Source organism: Podarcis melisellensis (assembly GCF_964234715.1).
Source record: "Podarcis melisellensis genome assembly, chromosome: 17".
Lineage (NCBI taxonomy): Eukaryota > Metazoa > Chordata > Lepidosauria > Squamata > Lacertidae > Podarcis > Podarcis melisellensis.
In genome coordinates this window covers 20,209,684-20,222,142 of record NC_138534.1, presented here as the reverse complement: position 1 = coordinate 20,222,142, position 12,459 = coordinate 20,209,684, and the positions used below count along the sequence as shown (strand labels likewise).

Sequence of the window (12,459 nt, the reverse complement as noted above, 5' to 3'; positions counted from 1 at the left end):
CCCCCCCCTTCAGATATAATTGTGCAAAAACCCAGTGAGTTAGGCTTTGTACCAACAAACAAAAAAATGCAGAAGGCCAATTTCTAAGGTCTTTTAAAAATGTTTTGCATAATATAGCTTTCTAATGCAAATTGCCCAAAGATATTAAACCCAAGACCAAACACCTTGTTATCAGAAGTTTTCAAATATACATTCAGCCATCTGCCAGGAAACACTGTCTTATGGCTGCAAAATACAAACTAACACTTTATGAATCATAAAATATTTAATAAGGTATATTGGGGAAGAGGAATATACTGTATATAAAATTTCAGATCACAATATGAAGCGATTTGAGCCCTCTCCAAGCTAGCACTGCTCTCAATGCTGTGTAAGATGTATTGCCACTGATACAAGACCTACTAAAAGCATACAGTTTTACCTAATACAAAAGTGGCTTGTTTCATATGAAATAGTTTTTACACAACTAGAGTGTTTTGAATACCCTCTTTAAGTGCAAAAAACACAAATCACTTTACATTAACAGCAACAATGCATTCATATTGTTCTCAGTCATTAGTAGTCAACTTGCATAAGATACAAGAGCACAATGACGCTCACAAAAATAGACTAAAAGCCTGTTCTTGCAAAAGAAATTAAGAAAAACAGCATAATGGCAGGAAATGCACACGCACAAAAAGATTATGCACACCACAGAATTTGACGTTCTGTAATTAAAAACTGGCTTAAGTGCTGTTTTCTTGTTGTAAAATCAAACTGCATGGACCAGGCAAACTAATATTCAGGAGGCAGTGTGTAGCTGAACTTCATCTGACGCGCTCTTAAAATTCCCCACAATTTGTTTTCCTCCATCTGTGGTAGTTACAAAAAACAATCTGAAGCATCCGCTGTTGTGGCCAGTCAGAGCCAAGGCATGTATTTTTTTTTTTCTCCTTGTTGTCATCTGTCCAAAACTACCTTCAGTGTTGAAAGTCAGCTGAGAATGTGAAGTTCTCACTACACAAAAAAGATTGCAAAATGGGAAAGAAGGTTGAGTTAGCCGCTCCACAATGTGACAGTCATATGAACTGCGCTCAAGCCAGCTGGTCCACTTTTGAATTTTCCTGGTTTCTTCTCTTTGTACAGTCTGTAAGTCATTAAGAGAAGTATGCTGAGAACTGAACTCGTATCATCGTCCTTTGCTGTAACCAGGGAAGAACTGGTCAAGTAGTGTCTGCAGTATTTTGTTGGGAACCATGGTGTAGCCCTTTCCAAGGTCGTGTCGGCAAGCAGGGCAGGTGAAGACTTCAGCTCTAAAGGAGCGCTGTAAACAGCTCTATGTTACAGAACGATAAGGAATATGTTTAGGACACAACTTAAAATATGGTTCACAAGAAAATGAAATATCAGCTAAATGCCAAAAATAGACCTCTGAGCTTTCTGTGTTTACAGAAAGCCTTTTCCTGAGATTACATAAATTGACAAAAACATAACAGGGCTACCGGAATATGCTAAATAAATATACCAGTTATGTTATGAGGGATTGGTACTGTGCTATTTTTCTGCATAAAGGTAGTCCATTATTTTTCTAGCAGTAATCTGTCATATGTTATAAATGAATTCTGTTTAAACATTTGCGAAATCAGTAGCACTACTGTATGTTGAGCCCTAATTTGTTGTGCAGCCTGGTTCAGACAGAATAGTCGTTCACAGTTTTATGCAACCAAGGAGAGTATCGGAAGTTTTCACTTGGAAGTTTTTAAACTAACCATAGTTCCCTGTGCCTGTCAGAAAAGTGTCTTGTGCAAAGAAGTGTCTTTGCACAACGGTCTAGATCACAACCTTCAGTAAAACTAAACCAACTTGTACACAAATGCTGGTGAATGTCTCTACATTTGTTACAGGCAAAGCTATGTTCTCTCACGATTTTTTTAAAAGCCTACAAGTACTTTCTAAACAGCCAGGAGCTATGGCACATGGAATAACATTCCCAGGTGCCCTATCCTTGTCAGACAAAAATAATCCTGGCTACTACAAGCACTCAAATACCAGGTGCTCAGTAGTGGTTTTTTTTGTAAATGTTTAACAATGTAATCTAGGTTAGTGAGTGGGGTCAGGATGTGCAATTGTGTGGTCTCCCCGTCTTCCCATATTGTGTGAAAATTCTCTTTCACCTGCTTTGGGGCTTAGTGTTTGCTGCATTCATCCTTTACCAGTCCTGCTTAAAATGAATCCCAGTACTCTCCTAAACTCACTTTGGCAGCCCTAATTAACAATGGAGTTTTAACATTAGTTTAGGCCAGGCATAGGCAAACTCAGCCCTCCAGATGTTTTGGGACTACAACTCCCATCATCCCCTGACCTATTAGCGAGGGATGATGTGAGTTGTAGTCCCAAAACATCTGGAGGGCCGAGTTTGCCTTTGCCTGGTTTAGGCACACACCTGGGTGAGAAGGAGAACTAGTGCATCAGGAGACAGGGCACAGGTACTGGGAGTACATTTCCCTTACACACTGGTTCATTGGGAAGTGTGATCTGGGCCTGTTTACATATACAATTGTTTTATATTTGTTTTCATTATATGGTGAAATAACTTTGAGAAGCGAAATTGGAAGCAATTCATAAATGATGTTGGTGGTTTTGTCATCTTCCCATAGAGCTCAAAGATGAGGGAAATGTACGCTCTGTTGGATCAAAAAGGCACTTCTCTTTGTTCCTTCTAGCATTCTATAGTTTAAATGGATTTTGTGAATGTGACCCCTACCAACATTTAAGAGTTGTTTATATGCTCCCCCAAAAAAACCAAGTCAAAATTATGAACATTAGGACAAATATTACAAGGCACAATTCTGCCAAAGTCATCTTGATTTCAATGGAAGAGATAAGAATGTGCTTAAATCTCTGCCCATAGGGACTCTTAAATAGATCCAGCCTATGTACGGGAAAAGTAACTGATATCCTTTACCTACTTCGTTCAGTCAAGATGAAAAATAACTCGTCTCGTTTTTAGTTGCAATGTAAAACTGTGCCAGTTCAAGAGTGGGCAGACTTCAAGCTTGTGTGGTCTACTTTGTCCTCCTTTCTCTAAGCTGCCACTTTTCAGGGCTGCAGCTGGTGAAAAATTCCAGATGGACATACACTGAAAAGTGTCTCGTTCTTTAATTATAAGTATCTTAGTCCAGGAATTTGTTTTTCGTATCCCAACCCGCAACATTGCTTCAGTAGCCAATATGCAGAAAAAAGTTGCTGCTACAGTTAAAGAGCCGGGAGTCAGAAGTCATTGATGATCTAACGCTAATTACTCAAGGATCTACCAGTATACCCCAATCTACTTTCTGCCAACCCCTGGTCTTGTACCTCTTTCAAGGAAGGAACAGAGTGAGTTCAAAATGCTGGTGACTTGCTTTCCAATAGAACCAGGACCAATGGTTCCAAGATCAAGAAGAAGAAACATCACTACGGTGCTACTTACTTTACAGACATTGTGGAGGCACTCTGTGGTCACCGGTTGGTATACCAGCTCCTGGCAGCAGACACACATAAAAGATTGTTCCAGTTTCTTCAAAAAGTTCTATGGCAAGATAAGAGAAAAATAAGTTACACAGACAATGGGATTCTAGGCTGCGTGCAACAAGCAAATCCTTCATCTTAGTTGTTTAAAATAAATCACCTCTTCATAAAAAGGTCTTATTCCTGTAAAGTAACTCCCACATTCTACAAAGGGCAGAATGTTTTGTGGTTAAACTAAGCACAAACATACCTTCTACTTCCAATAAATGTGTTATACATATTGATCCCTTCTTGTCACTGCAAGAAAGGTTAAAATGCAGAATGTGAGTTACTCTAAGAAAACATACTGGTCCTTCCTTAAGAGAAGCGAGAACTTCATCCCACAGCTTCTGGTTCGGTGAATCTTCTTGAATCAACCACTGCTGTTGCTGAGTGAGCTGGAAAGCTTCTCCTTTGCCGCCGTCTCCTTTCCCTCCATCTTCCATCTTCATGACTTTGGCCACGTTTGTAGGTTCCTCAATTCCTTCTGAAAAATAATGAAAAAGCATTATAATCCTGGGGTGGCCTAGTGAGGAAATGATAAAAATTCTTCCCATTCAGCTGTATTCTGGAAAATGCAATGATAGAGAGAGAGAGAGAGAGAGAGAGAGAGAGAGAGAGAGAGAGAGAGAGAGAGAAGAGAGAGAGATGATAGATAGATGATAGATAGATGATAGATAGATAGATAGATAGATAGATAGATAGATAGATAGATAGATAGATAGAGATTAAAGCAAACTAGAAACATTTTGGACTGTACAATGCTCACTTTATTTTTTTCTTCAGCTTCATATTTGGCACCTACATTCTGGCAAAATATCTACCCTATTCCCCCCTCCTACAATGTACTTTTTCTGAGGCCAAACTCAAACAGGTCCCATTAAGACAAATTTTGGCTGCTATGAACCATTGTGTTAGGCAGTGAACACCAGCTATCCCAATTTGAAGTCAATGTGTCTGAAAGATGGGGCTGCAGCAAGCAGCTTTTCTTTCAGAGGCTGCATGGTTTCATGTGGGACTGCTTTCAGGTGCACCACATAAAAACCGAAGCGAGACTACAGCACTCCCTGTCACACAAACATAGATCATAGACCTATAGGAACCCAGGTGTGGATCCTTATGTTGCCAAAATGGTAGCATCCACACACAGGACGGAGGCATCTGCAGGTTTGGGGGAGCCCCAGGTTCTATAGGGGGGAAATCTTCAGAAAAAACTCTGAACTCCTACATAGTCCAACAAGGAATGGGTCTTCTCAGAGGGAACAGAATGCTGACTGATTATTTGAAGGAGGTGGGGAGAGAGACAGAAAACCAGCTGGAGTATTATGGAGAGGGAGTGGCTGTGTGGGAAACTTACAGTAGAACACTACAATATTTTTTTTCAGGTTCTAGCTTTTATTATTATTAATTAAGATTTATACACTGCCCTTCATATATTAGGGTGGTTCATAGACTAAAATACAAGAATAAAACACAAGTAAATAATTAAAACAAAACAGCAGCAAAACAACAGCACACACACACACACCTTTGCCGCAGACACATTTAAAAGGCTATAGGATAATCAGCCAAAGGCCTGACTGAAGAGGAATGTTTTTCCTGGCACCTAAAAATACATTATGAAAGTACCAGGCAAACCTCCCCTGGGGAGAGCATTCCACAAATGGGGAGCCACCACAGAGAAGGCCCATTCTCATGTTGGCACCCTCTGGATCCTTTTCTGGCAAATTTATATTTCGGAAGTTGACCTGGTGTTCCATCTAGTGTTAACTTGCAATGTGGGATGTTCAGACTGCTGACATGACCACTCCTAAATGCCTTCTTTCTCTGAACAGAGCTCAACCACCTCCTTGGCTCACCAATAAACTGATGCCAATGAAGTAGATGGGGCAACAAGCAATGATGCTTGGCCACTAGCTGTTACTCCTTTGAAAACAGAGAGCCTAGTAAGTTAATTCCCTTTTCTCCTGCTACCTTACCATCATCTATCAGTCTTTTCTGATTTCCGTTGCTCTGTTCTGTTGGCTCCTGTTTTGTAGGCTGCTTTTTTACTTTATCCTTCTTTTCTTTACTCGCCATAGCTTCCAAATAGCCTTCCGGATACTGCAAAAGAAGAGCATCAGGTCTGAAAAGTATCTTAAACAGCATTCACATTAAAACAACGATGTCCAGAATGACATCATTTTAAAAACCAAACTAACTTAAAATTAGGGCACAGAACATAAGGAGCAGGCACCTGTGCAAATGACTCACAAAAAAAGATCTGTCACAAGGGCATAGGCTGGACCTTGCTTTGATTCCTACCCTGGGACAAAAACCAGACTGCTAGACCTCTGGGCTGTAGCTAACTCTTTTGCTTTTGACTTTCCTTAGGAGAATGGCAGCTGTTTACCATTTCTTAAATTTTATCAACCTGTCTAGGAATCCAAATGTGAACAAATGATATGAACATGACTACACACTTGATCACATGCAATATGAAATAAGGTATGGGCTTATTTCAGGCTTCTAAAACCTGTTCAATAAAGATTAGAGAGGAAAGTATAAATCATCTTGTTTTAACTAGCTACCTTAACATCTTCAAAGCTGATCTTAATGAAGCTGGCTACCAGAGATTTTCAGGAAAGTGCGGAGTTTCTCTAACATAGATGTTGGAACAGTTATGTTTCAAAAAAACTTTTTAGAACTCCGGTAACTTGCCGTTCTAACCTGTAAACTCAAGCCCAATTTCTTTGACCTTTCCATTCCTTCTGAAGTCCATGGGGCAGGTTCAGCATCATCTCTTCTCAGAAGATAGCGCCAAACTAAGAATCCACATTTTCCAATTTCAGGCCAGTATTTCACCACCTAAATGATAAAAGTTCCTATCACTCTTATGTTTTATCTTCCACAGTCTGAATGCCTGTCCAATTAAATCCCTCCACTCCCCCCATTTATTATAATAAGCTTAATAAATTTAACCTCTATGTATTCATCAGTTTTAAGATAAAATGGTGCTTTCTGAAAATGCAAGTTGATGCATAATCTGCACTATCCTGTATGAGACTTCCTGAGACAGCAATGGAGTTGTAAAGATAAAACATGCCTAATGTGCAAAAACAGCTTAACTGCTACAGCTTAACTGTGAGCCAATAAGAGGACAATTTTTTCAGGAAGATTTCCTGACTCCCTGGAGAGGCTTTCCAGGGAATACAAGGAGGTGCAGAAGTAGAGGCAGGGGGAAGAGACAGGAAAGCCAGTTGTGCAACCCAAGATTTGTTGTTGTTTAGTCGTCTTAGTTGTGTTCAACTCTCCATGACCCCGTCAACCAGAGCATAGCTTGGAAACTCCCACTTTCTTCTCAAAGCTTCTCCTTTTTTATGTCCATGGAATTTTCTTGGCAAAATACTGGAGTGGTCTGCCAGTTCCTTCTCCAGGTGGATCACATTTAGTCTAAACTCTCAGCTGGCCCTGCACAGCTTCTTGGGGTTATTCAAGCCCCTACACCATAACAGTTACAACATAAAGCATGCAACAGGCTGAATGGTAATGTTTGCAATAAATTTCTTTACTGGTTACTTCCTAATATACGAATAAAGTCCAGGATGTACACCATATACAATCCTTAAGCAAGGTAGTGTTCCATGAAGGGGCAACCCAAGATATTTTCCCCTAAAACTCAAAATGCTTTGCTCTTTTTAAATGCAATGTTAAATTAGGAAAATACACACTTTATAAATGCCATCGTATCTGTTGCCTTCTTCAGGGGCATATTTGCTGATCCTTCGGCCCTTTGAGCTACGAACCACTCGGACTGGCTTGCCAGCTCTCCAGTTTTTAGACTCGGCTCCATTTTTGTCATCCAGGGGGGCATCACAATTTAGTGCCAGTGCCCTGAAAATAAAAACAAAAAAACATAAGAGATAATGCTTCCTCAAATATTAAGAGCACAAGCAAATATCTTACTCAGCTATTTGAATTTAAGTTTCCATGGTAGGCAGAAGATAAAGCGTTTTATTCAACCTGAAGTTAAGAATTATTGATATAATACTGAAACAACAGGATTTCTCCCTGCATGCAGCCAGAGGGTTTGGGGTGTGTGCAAAACAGATATAAGGGACACACCAAGGCGAGGAGAACATTCCATTGCACAAGAAAAAAAATTGTTGTGCTGATGAAACTGCTTAATGCTACACTGAATATAATCCAAAAGCAGATACAAGTAACATATACAGACTAAGTTAAATTACCCTCTAAGGCAGGGGTTGTCAACCTGGTCCCTATCGCCCACTAGTGGGTGTTTCAGGATTCTAGGTGGGCTGTAGGGGGTTCTACGGCACAAGCTGAATCTTCCTTTCATTGAGCACTGGTGGGCAGAAATTTTACCATCAAGAAAGATGCATTAGTGGCAGTAGGTATAAAAAGGTTGACTACCCCTCTAAGGCATAAGAAAACATTCCCATAGAAACCAAATATTTTCCCCGTGTAAATTTCATTACTATTAGTCAATGAATTTTTTTTTTAATGCAGAATCTACTTGCTCCCATCACTGCTTGCTCCCAAGTAAATATGCTTAGGATTTGATTCTGATTTGTTTTAGTATTTATATGCCACTTTGTCAACAATAAAGCTGAGCTCATAGTGGCTCACAAATGTAACTAAGAATTAAAAAGTAACATTTAAACCAACAAAACCATATTAAAATAGCATACAGGCGGTGAGCATTTTGTGTATGCTCAAGTGAGGCATGGGACCTTTTTGGACCCGGAAGAGGGCAAAATGGGAGTGGGATAGAATGGGGCATAACAGGGTGGCCTTATGAGTGGTCCGTCGATGCACACAAGGGCCAGAAACGCAACCCCTGCACCAAATTGGGGGTTGCCTGTATTAGTAAAGAAAAATAAAGATGCAATTACTGCAATCCAATTTTAAAAAGATGAAGGCATCTGTCTGTCTCAAAAAACAATGGAGTGCATTTCTGGGGGTGAAGTCAAACCACTGGAGAATCACAGAATATCTAGATTAATAATCAAATTTCAGCAAATAAACAGGTTCACTGGAGTGTTTTCTCTATTCTAGAGGGGGGAAATGTATGAATAGTTCATGACAACATTCAGTGCATAGTTGCGGGAGAGACACTTATTTTCTCCTTTTAATGTAAGAATGTGGCACAGCTTACCTGTTCATGTGTGTCAAAGTTTGATCAAATGAATGTTCTCCAATCCTTTTATTGCCGGACAGATCTCTTCCACCGCTCCCAGTGTAAGTAAATTCATCACCTCGATCCTATATGAGGAGATTAATTACTCTTTAAAATGTCAGGACTGCAAAAATTCAAATATACTAGTAAAAAATTAATTGTGTTAACAAAGTTAACAATTGCCTCACATATAAAAACAGGTCAGCGTTTGATCTGCTGATGCCACAGATTTTTAGGTCATATCTTTATCAGTATATGAGTTTGAGAAGTATACATATATATATTACAACACATAAGAATATTGGATGCTATAAACAACTTTTTAGTAGCACAGATTTAAGTTTGTTTGACTGGAAAAGAGGTTGACGAGGTACACAGATGAGGAGATTGTTCTCCATAAAGTGTTTTCCCCAACCCAAAGTTAGAGTCTGTCAATGATTTTATTGTTCTAAAAAGGATTCTTCAATTATGATACATTGTAAGACAGTTTAGTACATTCATTTGTCTTCGCCAACCTGGCTCTTGCTGGGCTTGCTGGGAATTGTAGCGCAATACATCTGGAGGGCACTAAGTTGGCAAATGCTGCCTTCTATCATCTCCTCTACAAAACGGGAATCAACAGATCACAAGGATCTGTTGGACTCACCCTGAATGATGTTTGGCAAATTATTCTGACATACCCTGTTCAACTGCAGTCGTACCTTGGAAGCCTAACACCTTTGGACTCATACGTTTTGGCTCCCAAACGCCGCAAACCCAGAAGTTAGTATTCTGATTATGAGCGTTCTTTGAAACCCAGACGTTTGGCGCGGCTTCCTGCAGCAATTGGAAACTGCGTCATTGTTTCCAAACGTTTTGGAAGTGGAAAAGACTTGTACTGCCTCAATGGTTTGCTACCTTTCCTCAGACATTTTAAGGAAACTGTAACCACATAAGGTAATAATATCCCATTGGTGTTTCTCCACTGGGGAGGAAGACAATTTTCAGACATTCTTCCCCTGCCCCCATAGCTCTCCAATGTGCTCTCAAGGGTCCCTCAACTGTCCAGATCAGATTTTGGAGAAGGGGGAATTACTGAAATAGTCTCCTTCCCCAGTCCACTGAGGGATGCCTCCTATCAGTGGAAGACCCCCTAAGATACCACACATAAACTTGGAGGGAGGGAATCTAAGCACAAGACAAATTTATTCAGCAACTGGGATGAATACAGCAGTTTGCTATGTATTAATGGGCTAAACAAAGTTGCTATCAATTGTTCAGGGGGGGAAATGTAATTTTTCATGTATAAAGAACATTCCCACATTCTCCTGGTAAAAGCATACACTAACAAAATACTAAGGTTTTCTCTCACCACAATACAGTGGTGCCCCGCAAGACGAACGCCTCGCAAGACGAAAAACCCGCTAGACGAAAGGGTTTTCCGTTTTGGAGGCGCTTCGCAAAACGAATTCCCCTATGGGGTTGCTTCGCAAGACGAAAAAAATCTTGCATCCCCCCGCGGGGTTTTTTCGCTTTTTTCACCCTTTTCTTAAGCCGCTAAGCCGCTTATCAGCTGTTCCGCTGATAAGCCGCTTAACAGCTGATCGCTGGAAGCCGCTTGACAGCTGTAGCACTAATCCGCTAAGCTGTCAATGGGCTTGCTTCGCAAGACGAAAAAACCGCTAGACGAAGAGAATCGCGGAACGAATTCTTTTCATCTAGCGAGGCACCACTGTACAATAACTGCAAATGAACTGGAACAAACCTACTGCAACAGAATTTCAAGTATACTCTATTAACATCACAAAAATTTTGCGAACTGAAAAGCAAAGCAAGGGAGGAAGATCTATCTTTTCCTTTTCTCTTGAGTTGTCAAGAACAGACTATAAAAATTATTAAAGAAAGGTTGAAATGTGTTGGATAATCCAATTTTAAAACACAGTCAGCAGCAAGAAAATAAGTCAGGCTGTGAGTGGACCTCCTGATACTTTTGTGGCCCCCAAATTGGGCTGATTTACCCTGTGCCACCCTGGAAGCAACACATCCACCCCAAAGCAATTCCTATGTGAATATAAAGTCAGAACAGGGTTTTTAAAAGGTCAGGGGATGAGTGCACCAGCACTGTACAGGATCGCATCTTTAAGGGGACAGAACTGGAAGGAGAGGCCTGCTAGTGACAGGAAAAGCGAGACCTGGCAAGGGCACCCCTGCCATAGATCTTCTCTAGCAAAGATGCAGCCACCTGGCAGTTCTCTCCTTTTCACAGTGCTGTGGCCTCCTTCTTGCTGATGCCTGTCTCTCCTTCCTGCCTGACCCTCTACCCCTCAACCTGACCTATAGAGATCAGGAGCTGAATCCATGGCAGCAACCTACATCTTTAGTTCACATCTTATGAACTAAAAAATGATTAATGAATTATTAAGCATACATGAATGATTTATAATGTTTTATAAGCAATCGATAACAGCATTAAGGACTATTAATTATTATTATGCTACTAGATACATCAATTTAATCCACCTCATAATGAAGATGAAGTGGAACGATAACAGATCACTAGACAAAGGTGAGAAACTTAGCTGAGGAAGGGATTTTTCAAGTGCAATCTTAGGCTTGTCTACGCAGAAGAAAGTCATCTTGAGTTCAAGGGGACTCAGTTTCATCTTTAATATTTGTTGCACATTCATTTGTCTGTGCCACATTCATTCATTCATTCGGATATGGTGTGTGTTTGTGGGTGTGTTACAGTATTCACAGCAGACCCAGCAATTCAAGGTACTTAAGTTACCCCAATTGACTTCATAATTTTTAACAGACCTATTCTAAGTATGACATAGCTGATCATCACCCATATAGGTTTGGTCTTCTAAGGCGACTTTACTTATCTAAGAGTAAGTCCTGCTGAACTCAACAGGACTTTTTCTGAGTAGAAATACGAAGAACACTACAAAACCCATTTATCATAAGATAACAAAGTCTGTTAAGTTTAACAGATTTCCATGAACTTACAAATTCCTATAACAGGCCATAGTAAAGTAAGGGGCAAAGAGAGAGGATAGAAATAATATTTAAGACCAATATAGATGAAATGCTAGCATGGCCATGTACTTATGCTTAAGGGTGGAGATGAAACCACAGAACTGACCAAGCAGTCCCTTCTCTCACATGCAAATTCCCTTTGATCTCTCTTTCCTTGGTTTAGGATTATGGGTGTTGCCTGGCTAATGTTAAACTTGGAACTGTGCTTGGAATCTAACTTCAGAACCTACTGCAGGTAAGGAGAACTTGTGAAATAGGAGAAGAGGATTACGAGAAAGGGGATTTCAACCTCTTAAACTTAGTTAATAGTGCTGGTTCTACTATGCCGGTATAAGTCCAAGTGAAAAAGATTATTCCACAATTATTCATCTTTAGGTTTCTATCATCTTTTCCTGAGGCACTGCCAAGATCTACTGTTCACTCAACTAAATCAGGTCACTTGTCAGATACAGAAACGATACAGGACTGCAACTCTGGCACAGAAGTTTCTGGATCATAAATATGTATTTGGCAAATGTGACTTATAGGCAATATAGTGAAAAGGGAGGCTTAAACACTTCTATAATAAAATCTAACAAAAGTGTACATAATTTGAGTGGTACTTTAGCCCTTTGAGCTTCTGAAACACATCACTTGCTAACTTATCATCACTAAGAAAAAAGAAAAAAAGTCAACAGACTCAGAAGTCATGGTATGCTACCAAGCTATGCTTATGCATCTAGTTTTGTTAGGAT

At 40.0% G+C, this 12,459-nt stretch overlaps 1 protein-coding gene across 2 annotated transcripts in view; it reads right to left on the bottom strand.

Moving 5' to 3' along the window:
• Positions 1–246: 246 nt before the first annotated feature.
• UHRF2 (ubiquitin like with PHD and ring finger domains 2) overlaps positions 247–12,459 on the bottom strand; it is a 47,621-nt gene continuing 35,408 nt past the window's right edge. For both annotated transcript variants that reach the window (XM_081894008.1, XM_081894009.1), the window contains 7 exons: positions 8,687–8,793; positions 7,239–7,401; positions 6,238–6,375; positions 5,508–5,631; positions 3,837–4,015; positions 3,452–3,550; positions 247–1,315 (listed from right to left, as the gene is read on the bottom strand). In XM_081894008.1, the coding sequence (XP_081750134.1) occupies positions 1,169–1,315; positions 3,452–3,550; positions 3,837–4,015; positions 5,508–5,631; positions 6,238–6,375; positions 7,239–7,401; positions 8,687–8,793 (957 nt within the window). In that variant the 3' untranslated portion in view covers positions 247–1,168. The remainder of the gene's footprint in view (positions 1,316–3,451; positions 3,551–3,836; positions 4,016–5,507; positions 5,632–6,237; positions 6,376–7,238; positions 7,402–8,686; positions 8,794–12,459) is intronic.